Genomic DNA, 12,880 nt, shown 5'->3' with positions numbered 1-12,880 from the left:
AAGCAGATGCCCTATGCAGCTCGACTGAAGAAACTCCAGCTGTACTCGGTTACATACCGCCTACTCAGAGGTGATCTCTGCATGACATACAAGGCCATGTCCAACCCAGAATTGATGGACATGCTCCACCTAAAGAAAACCATAACCCCTCGAGCTACACGCTCCAGGGATCTAAACCTCACCACAACAATAAATAGGACGTGGTGGAGGGATAGATTCCTGTCCCAGAGACTTCTCATGCACTGGAACAAGATTCCAATCTACATTAGGCAGAGCTCCACGCTAACTCTCTTCACGAGAAACCATGACGAGTGGATGGGAAACAGAAAGTTTAGCCCAGGGATCACTTCAATGGCTCTGCTAGACAGAGGCACAGGGAACTAATCTAAGGGGGCGGCAAAAGCCAACACATTCCAGCTAGGCATATAAATGCCTTTGGGTAAATAGTCTACTACCTACCTATGAAACTATGAACCTAATTTATAAAAGCTTGACATCACTTCCTGACTAAATGACATTTTATCACAAACATGTCAGTAACAAAAATGTAGTAAAGGGGGGGAGGTGAAGGCATTGTAAAAAGAGGCATACCTTCAGTGGTACAAAACCCAAGTGAGACTCCAAACTATATTTAGTCTTTATCAGCTATGGAGTCTTGCCATGGAGTACTGCCTTGCCTATGTGAAGAGCTCATTTATATTTCTCATTATTGGTAAACAGCTGTTTGCAGCTTAATGTTCCATCTGGTCCTGATAACTTTGCTGTTTGTTAACCAGATATTTGAGCTAATTCAGAGACCCTTCTCACCTGACGTCCAGGCAACAAATGCAAGATTACAAAACAGCAGTTAGAAATCAGAGAGTAGATATAACTTAAACATAGACTGCACAGCACACAAAATGTACCACTAATAGAACTGGAGACAATGCCAAAAGTAAAAAATCATTCCAATTGAAAAACACTGCAAATATGTAGCAAGGATAACCAAAACAACAGGAATCATCACATCTTCCTATCTTCCGAGTTACATTAAAGCTGTCATCATGAGTAAATTAACTCATCCATTAACCCTGCAGTAAAGCTACATGCAGACATGAGATGAAAGAGCAGTTCTTACATACACTACATTTACAAGTTTTTACAACGCATTCTTCATATCACTGAATCATCATTGCACAGGCAACTGGTGCAACTTGGATTGCAGTGCAGCACAGAGACAGAGTCAGGCAATGAAGGAGCATGACCTCTGCCTCCCTGCAAACCTAAGCATGAAAATTACAACTATGTTACAGGACAGAAATAGATGGACTGTCATTCTTTGGTGTTACTGTACCTGACAGTGTGTTATAAGTGCAGCTAATCCCAGGGCTACATGGTTCCTCCAAAGCTGAATCACAGGTAGGATTTTATACAGCACGGCAAAATGCTAATGTGCATTCCTGTTTCTTACACTCTGTCTTACAGTGCATACAGAGGTAATTGTTTTACAGTCATGATATAAAACAGCCCTGGTAGTGACACATTCACATACTGTTTTAATGTACAATTCAGTATAAGGGACTCCCAGTAAGTTCCACTATAAAATAATTAGTTTTAAATTTCACCTATGATTAACTGCGTGATACCACAAAAGAAGGGACCCTAACTTTCCATTCTTCTGAGAAAAATATTAGTAAACCCCAAATGTGGGCTGTTTGAATATTGAAAAACATGGAATTTTCATGGTGGGATACGGAATTTTAGGCTAGAGTACTCCTTCTCCATAAACTGTATTTCTTCTCGTATTTACTACTTATATTACTGTCAGATTATTTTACCGAGTGCACTGTAAACAGAATATGCTTTATGTGTGTGTATACATATTTTATATATCTATATACTTATATATATATATATATATATATATATACAGCGAGAGTGCCAGCGAGGGAGCTGCTATATAGTTATAACAAAATCATGGTAAAGACCAGGAATTATACTGGAAATTTAATCCTTGTGATTTTTATCTCAAGAAAATGGTATTTCAGTTTTTGATAATTGCAAACCAGTCTCCATCTGCAAACCTCAAAACACTGTGAAACTATAAGGGGAAAACTGCAGGCTTATAAGTATTTTCTGTTCAGACTCATTAACCAAATAGTTCAAAGGTGTGCTATAAATCTTAAAATACCGAATATCACAACAGCTGTTGCCATAACACAGAGATGTTATTTAAAATAAATGCATATACTATATCAAGTGCATATTTTTATATGGGGTTCATGCAGACAAAATAAATGCTGGGGATTAAAGTATTTATGTTTATGGTCAACATACCTTGCTTTGCAGAAAGAACCCCTGTTAAGACACTACTGCTTGAACGACTGTTCGTCTTAGAATTCTTTCTTCGCTCAAGAGCACTCTAAATAAATCAAATTTTTAAAACATATGAACTTTCTTCAAACAGGTTACAGTAGTACATCCAAACAGTATACATCAAAACATTACACTAAAGGTAACTTCATGGCTAAGCAAAAGCGCAATGTAGAACAAGAAAGTACAGTTTTGTACCTACCATAAATGTAGATGTCCGATAGGCATGCATCTGCAGTCCTTACAAATGGGTTGTCCTCTCGTCAGGCAGCCCTTCGGTCGGCCGGATTCCAAAGTCTGGGTCTGGCCTTGGCTGGTGTCGCACTTCACCCGACGTCATAGCTGCAGTTCTTCGGGTATAAAGGCATCAGCCGACGCCATTTTCCTCAGTGTTTCTTGCTCCAGATGCCAGGTGCCCTCTAGGAAGGCTAAATTTGGATAAATGCAAATGGTTCCAAATAGTAGAGAGCAAACAAAAAATAAGCATGTATGTACATATATACAAACAAATACACCATAATAGATTCCCCCAGCTAGCTACAAGATGGGCAAATACCCTAGGAGTACCACAGAGGGGAAGGAGGGTGGGTAATCCTGACTGCAGATGCATGCCTATCGGACATCTACATTTATGGTAGGTACAAAACTGTACTATGTCCTTCAAGGATGCATCTGCAGTCCTTACAAATGGGTAGAATACCATAGCCAAACTGGGGGAGGAGGAGAAATAAGATTATGGTGTAGTTAAGATCCCTTGCAAAACAGCAGTGGCAAAACCTGCTTGGGATCTGGAGTATAAAGGTAAATTATAATGCTTGGCAAATGTATGCACGGAGCTCCAAGTAGCAGCCTCTAAAATGTCTTTGGTAGCCACTCCTCGTAAAAAAGCTGTGGTAGTGGCTGTAGCCCTTGTAGAGTGAGGCCTGATGTTTTCTGGAGTTTTCTTCCCATGGTAGGAGTAACAAAATCTAATGCAATTTCCTATCCACTTAGAAATTGTCTGTTTTGAAATTGCTTTTCCTTCCATTCCTGTTGCATATGCTACTAGTAGCTGGTCAGTTTTTCTATTGCTCTTGGTCCTGTCCAGGTAGTAACGTAATTGTCTATGTACATCCAAGGTATGCAACAGTCTTTCTCCCCTGTTCTGTGGGTTGGGGAAGAATGTAGGTAGGTGGATAGCTTGATTTAAAGATACCCTGGAGACCACCTTTGGCATAAAAGTAGGATTAGTTCTCATGGACACTATCTTGATGGAAGATCAGGAAGGGCTGTACCGCCATTAATGCCTGTAGCTCAGATACCCTTCTTGCTGAAGTGATTGCAAGCAGGAAAGCAGTTTTCCATGATAAGTACTGTAATTCTGCTGTTGCTGCTGGCTCGAAAGGAGGGAGTGTCAACTTTTCTAGCACAAAGTTCAAAGTCCCATGCTGGCAATGGTGGCTTCCTAGGTGGCTTTACATTTTTAATCCCTCTCAGAAACTGCCTGAGCAGAGGATGTGAGAAGACTGGAGGATCCAAGTTGTATTCTGCTGAAATAGCTGAAGCATGAATCTTAATGGAAGAATAGGACAGGCCGTTGTGGAAGAGCTCTGCCAAGTATTCCAGGATGTTAGCTATGTTTACCAGTGACACATTCTCTCCTTTTGCAGTACTCCAAATGAGATATCTTTTCCATTTTGCTGAATAATTTTTTCTTGTTGAGGGTCTGCGAGCCTCCAAGATGATGTCTTTAACCCTTTGAGATAAATCTGGGTTATTTGGTCTTATGCAATGTTCCAGGCAGCCAGCTGCAGAGTTTTCAGGTTTGGATGCAGGGTTTTGAAGTTGTTCTGTACTAGGGGCAGAGGCCATATTTGTTCCTGAGACATACTCCTCAGTAATGGGTACCAATGTTGCCTTGGCCAGTCTGGAGCTATCAGGATGATCCTTGGACGGTCTTCTTTGATCTTCAATAGCACCTTGTGCATCAAAGGAAGAGGTGGGAATGCATATGCTGCCAGGTTTTTCCAACTGAAAGATAGGGAGTCCACTTTCCAAGCAAGTGGGTGGTACGTCCTTGTGCAGAATCTTTTCAGTTGGTGATTGTGTGGGGATGCAAATAAGTCTATTTCTGGTAGTCCCCATTTCCCTGTAATGGTTTTGAAGATGTCCGGATGCAGCATCCATTCGTGGGCATCCGTGGTAGTTCTGCTTAGGATGTCTGCTAGTATATTTTCTTTTCCTGGCACAAAAATTGCTTGTAGCTGAATGTTGAAGCTCAGTGCCACATTCCAGAGGTCCATTGCCATCCGGCATAAAGGGTATGAATGTGTGCCTCCCTGTTTGTTGATGTACCACATAACTGTGGTGTTGTCCGTCCTTATCAGCAGTTGACCCGGTCGAAGAAATGGTCTGAATGCCTGAATTGCCAGTTTTACTGCCAGCATTTCCTTTTGATTTATGTGTAGGTGCAGCTGGTCTTGAGTCCATAAGCCTTGTATGCACTTGTCCAGCATGTGTGCCCCCCAACCGAGGTCTGAGGCGTCTGTTGTGATGGTCTGGCTTGGTTGAGTGCTGTGGAAGGGCAGTCCCTTGTTTGATTGACAGGCCTGAGCCCACCATTGGAATTCTTGTTTCAGGCATGGAATTATTGGAATTTGGGTTTCTAGGCTGTGCTTGTGCTGAGACCATAAATTCCTTAGGTACCACTGTAACTTTCTCATATGTAGTCTGGCATGTGGAATCAATATTATGCAGGATGCCATGTAACCGACAGCTTGCAGGACTTTTCTTGCTGTTAGCTGGTTCTGCTTTGTTAATGCCATGAAGTAGAAAGGGAGTTGCTCCTGTTTTTCTACTGTCAGGAATGCCATTTGTTTTGATGTGTCCAGATCTGCACCCAAGAAGGTTATCCTTTGGGATGGTATCAGCCTTGACTTTTTTATATTGACTGTGTATCCCAGGGCTTGTAGTAGATGAATGACCCTTTCCAAATCTTTTGTTAATTTGTTTTTGTTGTCCGCTTGCAACAGGAAGTCGTCCAGGTAAGGGTAAATTTGAATTCCCTGAAGCCTGCAATGAGCAACTACTGATGCCAGGCATTTTGTGAATACTCTGGGCACAGTAGATAAGCCAAAGGGCAATGCTGAGAATTGATAATGCTCTGATCCTGCAAGAAATCTGAGGTATCTTCTGCAATTTGGTCGTATGGGGACGTGCAGGTATGCCTCCTTGAGATCTAGAGTTACCAGCCAAGACTCCTTGCCCAGCATGGGAAGAAGCTGCTGTAGGGTCAGCATTTTGAATTTTGGAACAATGAGGTATGTGTTTAAAGCGGACAGGTCGAGAATAGGTCTCCATTGGTTTCTTTTCTTGGTACCAGGAAGAGTCTGGAGTAAAATCCTTGCCCTTGTTCCATAGATGGTACCCTTTCTACAGCTCTCATCCTTAGTAAGTGAGTTATTTGTTCTAGAGCTTCTGTCTTCTGATTTGGAGGTAGGTTTGGCATTCCTCTCTTCCTTGGTAGAGTATGGAAGTGAAACCTGTAACCTTGGTCTATTGTCTGTAAAATCCATTTGTCTCCTGTGATGTAATGCCAGTTTACTGAAAATAAGGCTAGCTTCCCTCCTAAGGGTGCCTCTAGTTGTTCCCTGGTAGGCGGTGCCAGAGCCAAGTCACTGCGATTGACGTGTGGAAGTGGTGGTGGCTGGATCTGTGGCTGTACCTCGCTGGTTGTTAGCCTGCCACTGACGTCCCCTGTAGGCACCTCTGGATTGACCTCTGCCTCTTGAGCGCCTATTCCTGCCTCTCGGAGCTCTGGAGGTGTCTGGAAAGGACCAATTCTTGGAAGGCCAGTTCCTGCTAAACCTTGGAGGCTGGACCTGCAAGAAATCCTTGACTGTCTGGACAGATTTTGCTTTCTCTTCCACCTTCTTCAGCACCTGCTGCGTAGGGGAGCCAAACAAATTGAGCTTATCCATGGGAGCATCTAGGAGCTTTGATTTAACATGGTCTGGTAAGGACTGCTCTTTTAACCATGCATGTCTTCTGATCACTGTGCCAGTCATGGCTGATCTAAAGGAAGCCTCCAGTGCATCATAGCCGCATTTTAAGGAATGATTACTGACCTGCTGAATGTTATGTACCATTTCCTGTACAGATTTTTGTCTAATGGTTCATCCGAGGACAGTTTTTAGTTAATTGGTCTAACATAAATTCCTGATACTGAATCATGTGGAATTGACAGTTCAAGGCCCTAGCTGAAAGAGTAGCAGAAGTGTAAACTTTTTTACCCCATCTCTCCAAGGCCCTAGATTCCCTTTCAGAGGGGAAGGGGTTTTTGGTAGAAGTAGCTGCTACAGCCTTGGGTCCCTGGGAGATAGTTTTGGGATCTGCAAAAGGGGCCTTATACAAATGATAATGTGTGTCCGGAACCCTGTAGTACCTATCGGGCTTACCAGGGGCCGGAGGAAGAGAATCAGGAGCAGTACAAGCATCATTAAAAGCATCATCCACAACAGTAAGTACTGGAGGAATGGCTAAAGGCCTATGCTGTGGCAAATGCAAAAAGGTTCTAACCTTTTCCTAGAGTCTGAAAAGTCCTGGCCCTGCCATTGAAATTGTTCCCTCATAGCATGCAAGGTTTCCCCAAAGGAAAATTCCTCAGGCGGAGAGGCAGAAGGAATGGACTCTTCTGCATCAGAGTCCTCATAAGGAGAAAAGGGGCCCTCAGGAGGGTTTGAATTCTCTGATTCATCAGAGGAGCCATCTGAAGAAACTGTCTCAGGGGGCTCTACTCTAGTCCTCTTCTCTGGAGGTGGGTGAGAGGCCCTGTCTGGATGTGGTTGGGATCCCCGGATCAAAGAAATGAGATCCTCTGCTAGACTAAGCATTTGTGAACTAGAGCTAGGCCTGTGGGAGAGGGTCTTAGCAGGCACAGATTTGGTAGTTTTTGCTGCTTTAGCCCTGGCAAAGGCCTTAATCGACATGGATGCAGGAGGCCTAGCAGCTCCACGTGCAGGGGTAGAAATATCCAAAGGGATAGTATCAGATAAATCCTGTGAACCTGCAAGAGCAGGTGGGATTTCAGTAGCAGATTCAGCCAGGCTGGATGAGGCCTCGGTAAGTGGCAAGCTTTCGGCCGAAGGAAGAACCGTGGACTCGGTTTCAGCCGAAACCGAGACACTCATGATTGGCTTAACCGCGGTTTCGCCAAACCGGACCACGAGTGTCGGTCCTTTTCCTTGCGCTTTTTAGAAATTTGCGTAGTCAGAGTATCCGACGGCATAATGTAAGCAAAATCGGAGCCGAAAAAAGTACAGTTTTGTACCTACCATAAATGTAGATGTTCGAAGATCCACATTGCTGCAGTCCTAACACTTGGGTAGTCCGCTGTCCCAGTCGGCCCGAATACCAAAGTATATGGCTGATGTCAGTCACGGCGCATTAGTCTGACGTCAGGACATCAGGGTACAAATGCGCATGACCGATGTCATATCCTCAGTCTTTTCTTGCCCCAGATGTCAGAAGACCCTAAAAAGATAAGGCCAAAACCAAAAAACACCAAACACTCCTGCACCAAATATATATACAATATATACAGATTTACAAAAGTATAACCCCACCCACACAACCACCCCTAAACACAGAGGGGAAGGAGGGAGGGTAAATTGGACTGCAGCAATGTGGATCTTCGAACATCTACATTTATGGTAGGTACAAAACTGTACTATGTTCTTCATTCCACATTGCTGCAGTCCTAACACTTGGGTAGAATCCCAAAGCAGAGGTAAGGGAGGCTGGCAAATCATAAAGAAGTAGGAGCTGTCAACATGCCCTGCAAAATAGCCGTGGCAAAACCAGCCCTAGATTTAGAGTAGAGAGGAAGGTGGTAATGCTTAGAGAAAGTATGCACTGAACTCCAAGTAGCTGCCTCCAAAATATCCTTAGTTGCCACCCCTTAGAAATGCTGTTGAAGTGGCAGTAGCCCTAGTGGAATGAGGCCTAATCCCAGCTGGAATCTCCTTGCCATGATGGAATAACAAAATGCAATGCAAAACCCAATCCACTTAGAAATAGTTTGTTTTGACACAGGCTTGCCCTGAGAACTCAAAGCAAAAGAAACCAACAACTGCTGAGACTGCCTAAAATCCTTAGTCCTGCTTAAATAATAACGCAACTGCCTGTGTACATCTAAAGTGTGCAAAATCTTTTCCCCCTTATTTTGGGGATCTGCATAGAAAGTAGGCAAATGAATAGTTTGGTTTAAAGCCACACTAGAAACCACCTTAGGCATAAAGGAAGGATTAGTGCGTAATGATACCCTATCCTTATGGAAAATCAAAAGGCTCAACCGCCATAAGGGCCTGCAATTCAGAAACCCTTCTTGCAGAAGTAATGGCCAACAAAAAAAGCAGTCTTCCATGACAAGTATTTCAATTCAGCAGTAGCATGAGCTCAAAAGGTTGTAGAGTAAGTTTCTCCAACACAAAATTGAGATCCCAAGCAGGAGTAGGAGCTCTCATTGGGGGTCTTATATTTTTTGCCCCTCTAAGAAATTGCTTGAACAAAGGATGAGAAAACAATGGTGGGTCACAATCATAGTGAGCTGAAATTGCTGCAGCATGAATCTTAATGGAAGAGAAAGACAAACCTTTGTCCAATAACTCAGTAAGATATTGAAGAGCCACACTCAAATTAGGCTCAGAAACCTCCAAATTCTTTGCTGCACTCCAAAATAAAAATCTCTTCCATTTTTTCTGCGTACACTTTCCTTGTACTAGGTCTTCTGGCTTCCATAATCACATTCAAAACTTGTTGAGGAAGTTGAGACCTGCTATGTTTCAAAACAGAATATGCCAGGCTGTTAGATGAAGAGAGTAAAGCTTGACATTGAGTAGATGACCGTCCCTCTGAGACAATAGGTGCGGAATCAAAGGTAAAGGCCATGGAGGCTTCCTTACCAGACTCCTCAGTAATGGGTACCAGTGTTGCGAGGCCAATCTGGAGCTATTAAAATCATCCTTGGCTTGTCTTGTCTGACCTTTAGGAGTACCTTTGGAAGAAGAGGCAGAGGTGGAAAGGCATACACATGAAGATTTTTCCAACTGAAAGAAGAGCATCCACCTTCCAAGCTGTGTGATGAAACCTTTTAGGTGCAAAACTTTGGCAGCTGGTGGTTTAGTGGAGAAGCGAACAGATCTATGTCTGGAGTTCCCCATGACACTGTCAATTTCAAAATACATGAAGATCCAGTTTCCACTGTGGGGATCCATGATTTGCCTGCTTAACACATCTGTTAAGGAGTTCTGTGCTCGGCAGAAACCTTGCCTGAAGAGTTAGTTGCAAGCTGAAGCAGTCTCCCATAAAATCATTGCTTGCCTGCATAGAGGGTAAGAATGTGTTCCCCTTGTTTGTTGATGTACCACATGACAGTTGTGTTGTCTGTTAGAACCAACACCTGCCCTGGAAGAAGTAACTCCTTGAAAGCCATTAATGCAAACTGGACTGCTAACATCTCCTTCATGTTGATATGTAGATGCTGTAGTCTGGCAGGCCACTTGTCTTGTACCCACTTTCCATTCAGATGAGCTCCCAAGCTATGTCTGAGGCATCTGTCGTTAGAATCTGGCTTGGTTGAGTGCTGGGTCACAGGGCAGTCCCTTGTTTGATTGACATTCCTGAGCCCACCATTGGAATTCTTGTTTCAGGCATGGAATTATTTGAATTTGGGTTTCTAAATCCTGTGCTTGTGCTGTGACCATACATTTTGAGATACCACTGTAACTTTCTCATATGTAGTCTGGCATGTGGAATCAATATTATGCAGGATGCCATGTAACCGAAGGCTTGCAGGACTTTTCTTGCTGTTAGCTGGTTCTGCTTTGTTAATGCCATGAAGTAGAAAGGAGTTGCTCCTGTTTTTCTACTGTCAGGAATGCCATTTGTTTTGATGTGTCCAGATCTGCACCCAAGAAGGTTATCCTTTGGGATGGTATCAGCCTTCACTTTTTTATTGACTGTGTATCCCAGGGCTTGTAGTAGATGAATGACCCTTTCCAAATCTTTTGTTAATTTGTTTTTGTTGTCCGCTTGCAACAGGCAGTCGTCCAGGTAAGGGTAAATTTGAATTCCCTGAAGCCTGCAATGAGCAACTACTGATGCCAGGCATTTCGTGAATACTCTGGGCACAGTAGATAAGCCAAAGGGCAATGCTGAGAATTGATAATGCTCTGATCCTGCAAGAAATCTGAGGTATCTTCTGCAATTTGGTCGTATGGGGACGTGCAGGTATGCCTCCTTGAGATCTAGAGTTACCAGCCAAGACTCCTTGCCCAGCATGGGAAGAAGCTGCTGTAGGGTCAGCATTTTGAATTTGGGAACAATGAGGTATGTGTTTAAAGCGGACAGGTCGAGAATAGGTCTCCATTGGTTTTCTTTTCTTGGTACCAGGAAGAGTCTGGAGTAAAATCCTTGCCCTTGTTCCATAGATGGTACCCTTTCTACAGCTCTCATCCTTAGTAAGTGAGTTATTTGTTCTAGAGCTTCTGTCTTCTGATTTGGAGGTAGGTTTGGCATTCCTCTCTTCCTTGGTAGAGTATGGAAGTGAAACCTGTAACCTTGGTCTATTGTCAGTAAAATCCATTTGTCTCCTGTGATGTAATGCCAGTTTACTGAAAATAAGGCTAGCTTCCTGCCTAAGGGTGCCTCTAGTTGTTCCCTGGTAGGCGGTGCCAGAGCCAAGTCACTGCGATTGACCTGTGGAAGTGGTGATGGCTGGATCTGTGGCTGTACCTCGCTGGTTGTTAGCCTGCCACTGACGTCCCCTGTAGGCACCTCTGGATTGACCTCTGCCTCTTGAGCGCCTATTCCTGCCTCTCGGAGCTCTGGAGGTGTCTGGAAAGGACCAATTCTTGGAAGGCCAGTTCCTGCTAAACCTTGGAGGCTGGACCTGCAAGAAATCCTTGACTGTCTGGACAGATTTTGCTTTCTCTTCCACCTTCTTCAGCACCTGCTGCGCAGGGGAGCCAAACAAATTGAGCTTATCCATGGGAGCATCTAGGAGCTTTGATTTAACATGGTCTGGTAAGGACTGCTCTTTTAACCATGCATGTCTTCTGATCACTGTGCCAGTCATGGCTGATCTAAAGGAAGCCTCCAGTGCATCATAGCCGCATTTTAAGGAATGATTACTGACCTGCTGAATGTTATGTACCATTTCCTGTACAGATTTTTGTCTAATGGTTCATCCGAGGACAGTTTTAGTTAATTGGTCTAACATAAATTCCTGATACTGAATCATGTGGAATTGACAGTTCAAGGCCCTAGCTGAAAGAGTAGCAGAAGTGTAAACTTTTTACCCCATCTCTAAGGCCCTAGATTCCCTTTCAGAGGGGAGGGTTTTTGGTAGAAGTAGCTGCTACAGCCTTGGGTCCCTGGGAGATAGTTTCGGGATCTGCAAAGGGGCCTTATACAAATGATAATGTGTGTCCGAACCCTGTAGTACCCATCGGGCTTACCAGGGCCGGAGGAAGAGAATCAGGAGCAGTACAAGCATCATTAAAAGCATCATCCACAACAGTAAGTACTGGAGGAATGGCTAAAGGCCTATGCTGTGGCAAATGCAAAAAGGTTCTAAGCCTTTTCCTAGAGTCTGAAAAGTCCTGGCCCTGCCATTGAAATTGTTCCCTCATAGCATGCAAGGTTTCCCCAAAGGAAAATTCCTCAGGCGGAGAGGCAGAAGGAATGGACTCTTCTGCATCAGAGTCCTCATAAGGAGAAAAGGGGCCCTCAGGAGGGTTTGAATTCTCTGATTCATCAGAGGAGCCATCTGAAGAAACTGGCTCAGGGGGCTCTACTCTAGTCCTCTTCTCTGGAGGTGGGTGAGAGGCCCTGTCTGGATGTGGTTGGGATCCCCGGATCAAAGAAATGAGATCCTCTGCTAGACTAAGCATTTGTGAACTAGAGCTAGGCCTGTGGGAGAGGGTCTTAGCAGGCACAGATTTGGTAGTTTTTGCTGCTTTAGCCCTGGCAAAGGCCTTAATCGACATGGATGCAGGAGGCCTAGCAGCTCCACGTGCAGGGGTAGAAATATCCAAAGGGATAGTATCAGATAAATCCTGTGAACCTGCAAGAGCAGGTGGGATTTCAGTAGCAGATTCAGCCAGGCTGGATGAGGCCTCGGTAACTGGCAAGCTTTCGGCCGGAAGGAAGAACCGTGGACTCGGTTTCAGCGAAACCGAGACACTCAGCGGTTGGCTTAACCGCGGTTTCGCCAAAACCGCTGACCACGAGTGTCGGTCCTTTTCCTTGCGCTTTTAGAAATTTGCGTAGTCGAGTATCCGACAGCATAATGTAAGCAAAATCGGAGCCGAAAACTCTTCAGCAAATTCCGACCGACGTCTAAGCGTCCGTCGGTTGAAAGAAGCACAGGCTAGACAAGCTGCTACGTCGTGGTCTGGGCCTAAGCAAGGTAAGCAGTAAGAGTGGAAATCTTTATGAGGTATTTGTTTCCCACAAGTTAAACAGTTATTCACTTTCTGACATCGGC

General features: G+C 44.1%; 1 protein-coding gene across 3 annotated transcripts in view; it reads right to left on the bottom strand.

The window, feature by feature from the left end:
- Positions 1 to 12,880, bottom strand: part of CCDC149 (coiled-coil domain containing 149) — a 1,547,151-nt gene that overhangs the window by 689,050 nt on the left and 845,221 nt on the right. For all 3 annotated transcript variants that reach the window (XM_044062178.1, XM_044062179.1, XM_044062180.1), the window contains exon 8: positions 2,317 to 2,401. In XM_044062178.1, the coding sequence (XP_043918113.1) occupies positions 2,317 to 2,401 (85 nt within the window). The remainder of the gene's footprint in view (positions 1 to 2,316; positions 2,402 to 12,880) is intronic.

This window comes from Protopterus annectens, chromosome 2.part1 (assembly GCF_019279795.1).
Source record: "Protopterus annectens isolate FY-2018-M chromosome 2.part1, PAN1.0, whole genome shotgun sequence".
In the NCBI taxonomy this organism is placed as follows: domain Eukaryota; kingdom Metazoa; phylum Chordata; order Ceratodontiformes; family Protopteridae; genus Protopterus; species Protopterus annectens.
Note: the sequence above shows the minus strand (reverse complement) of the source record. Positions and strands in the feature narration are given on the sequence as shown.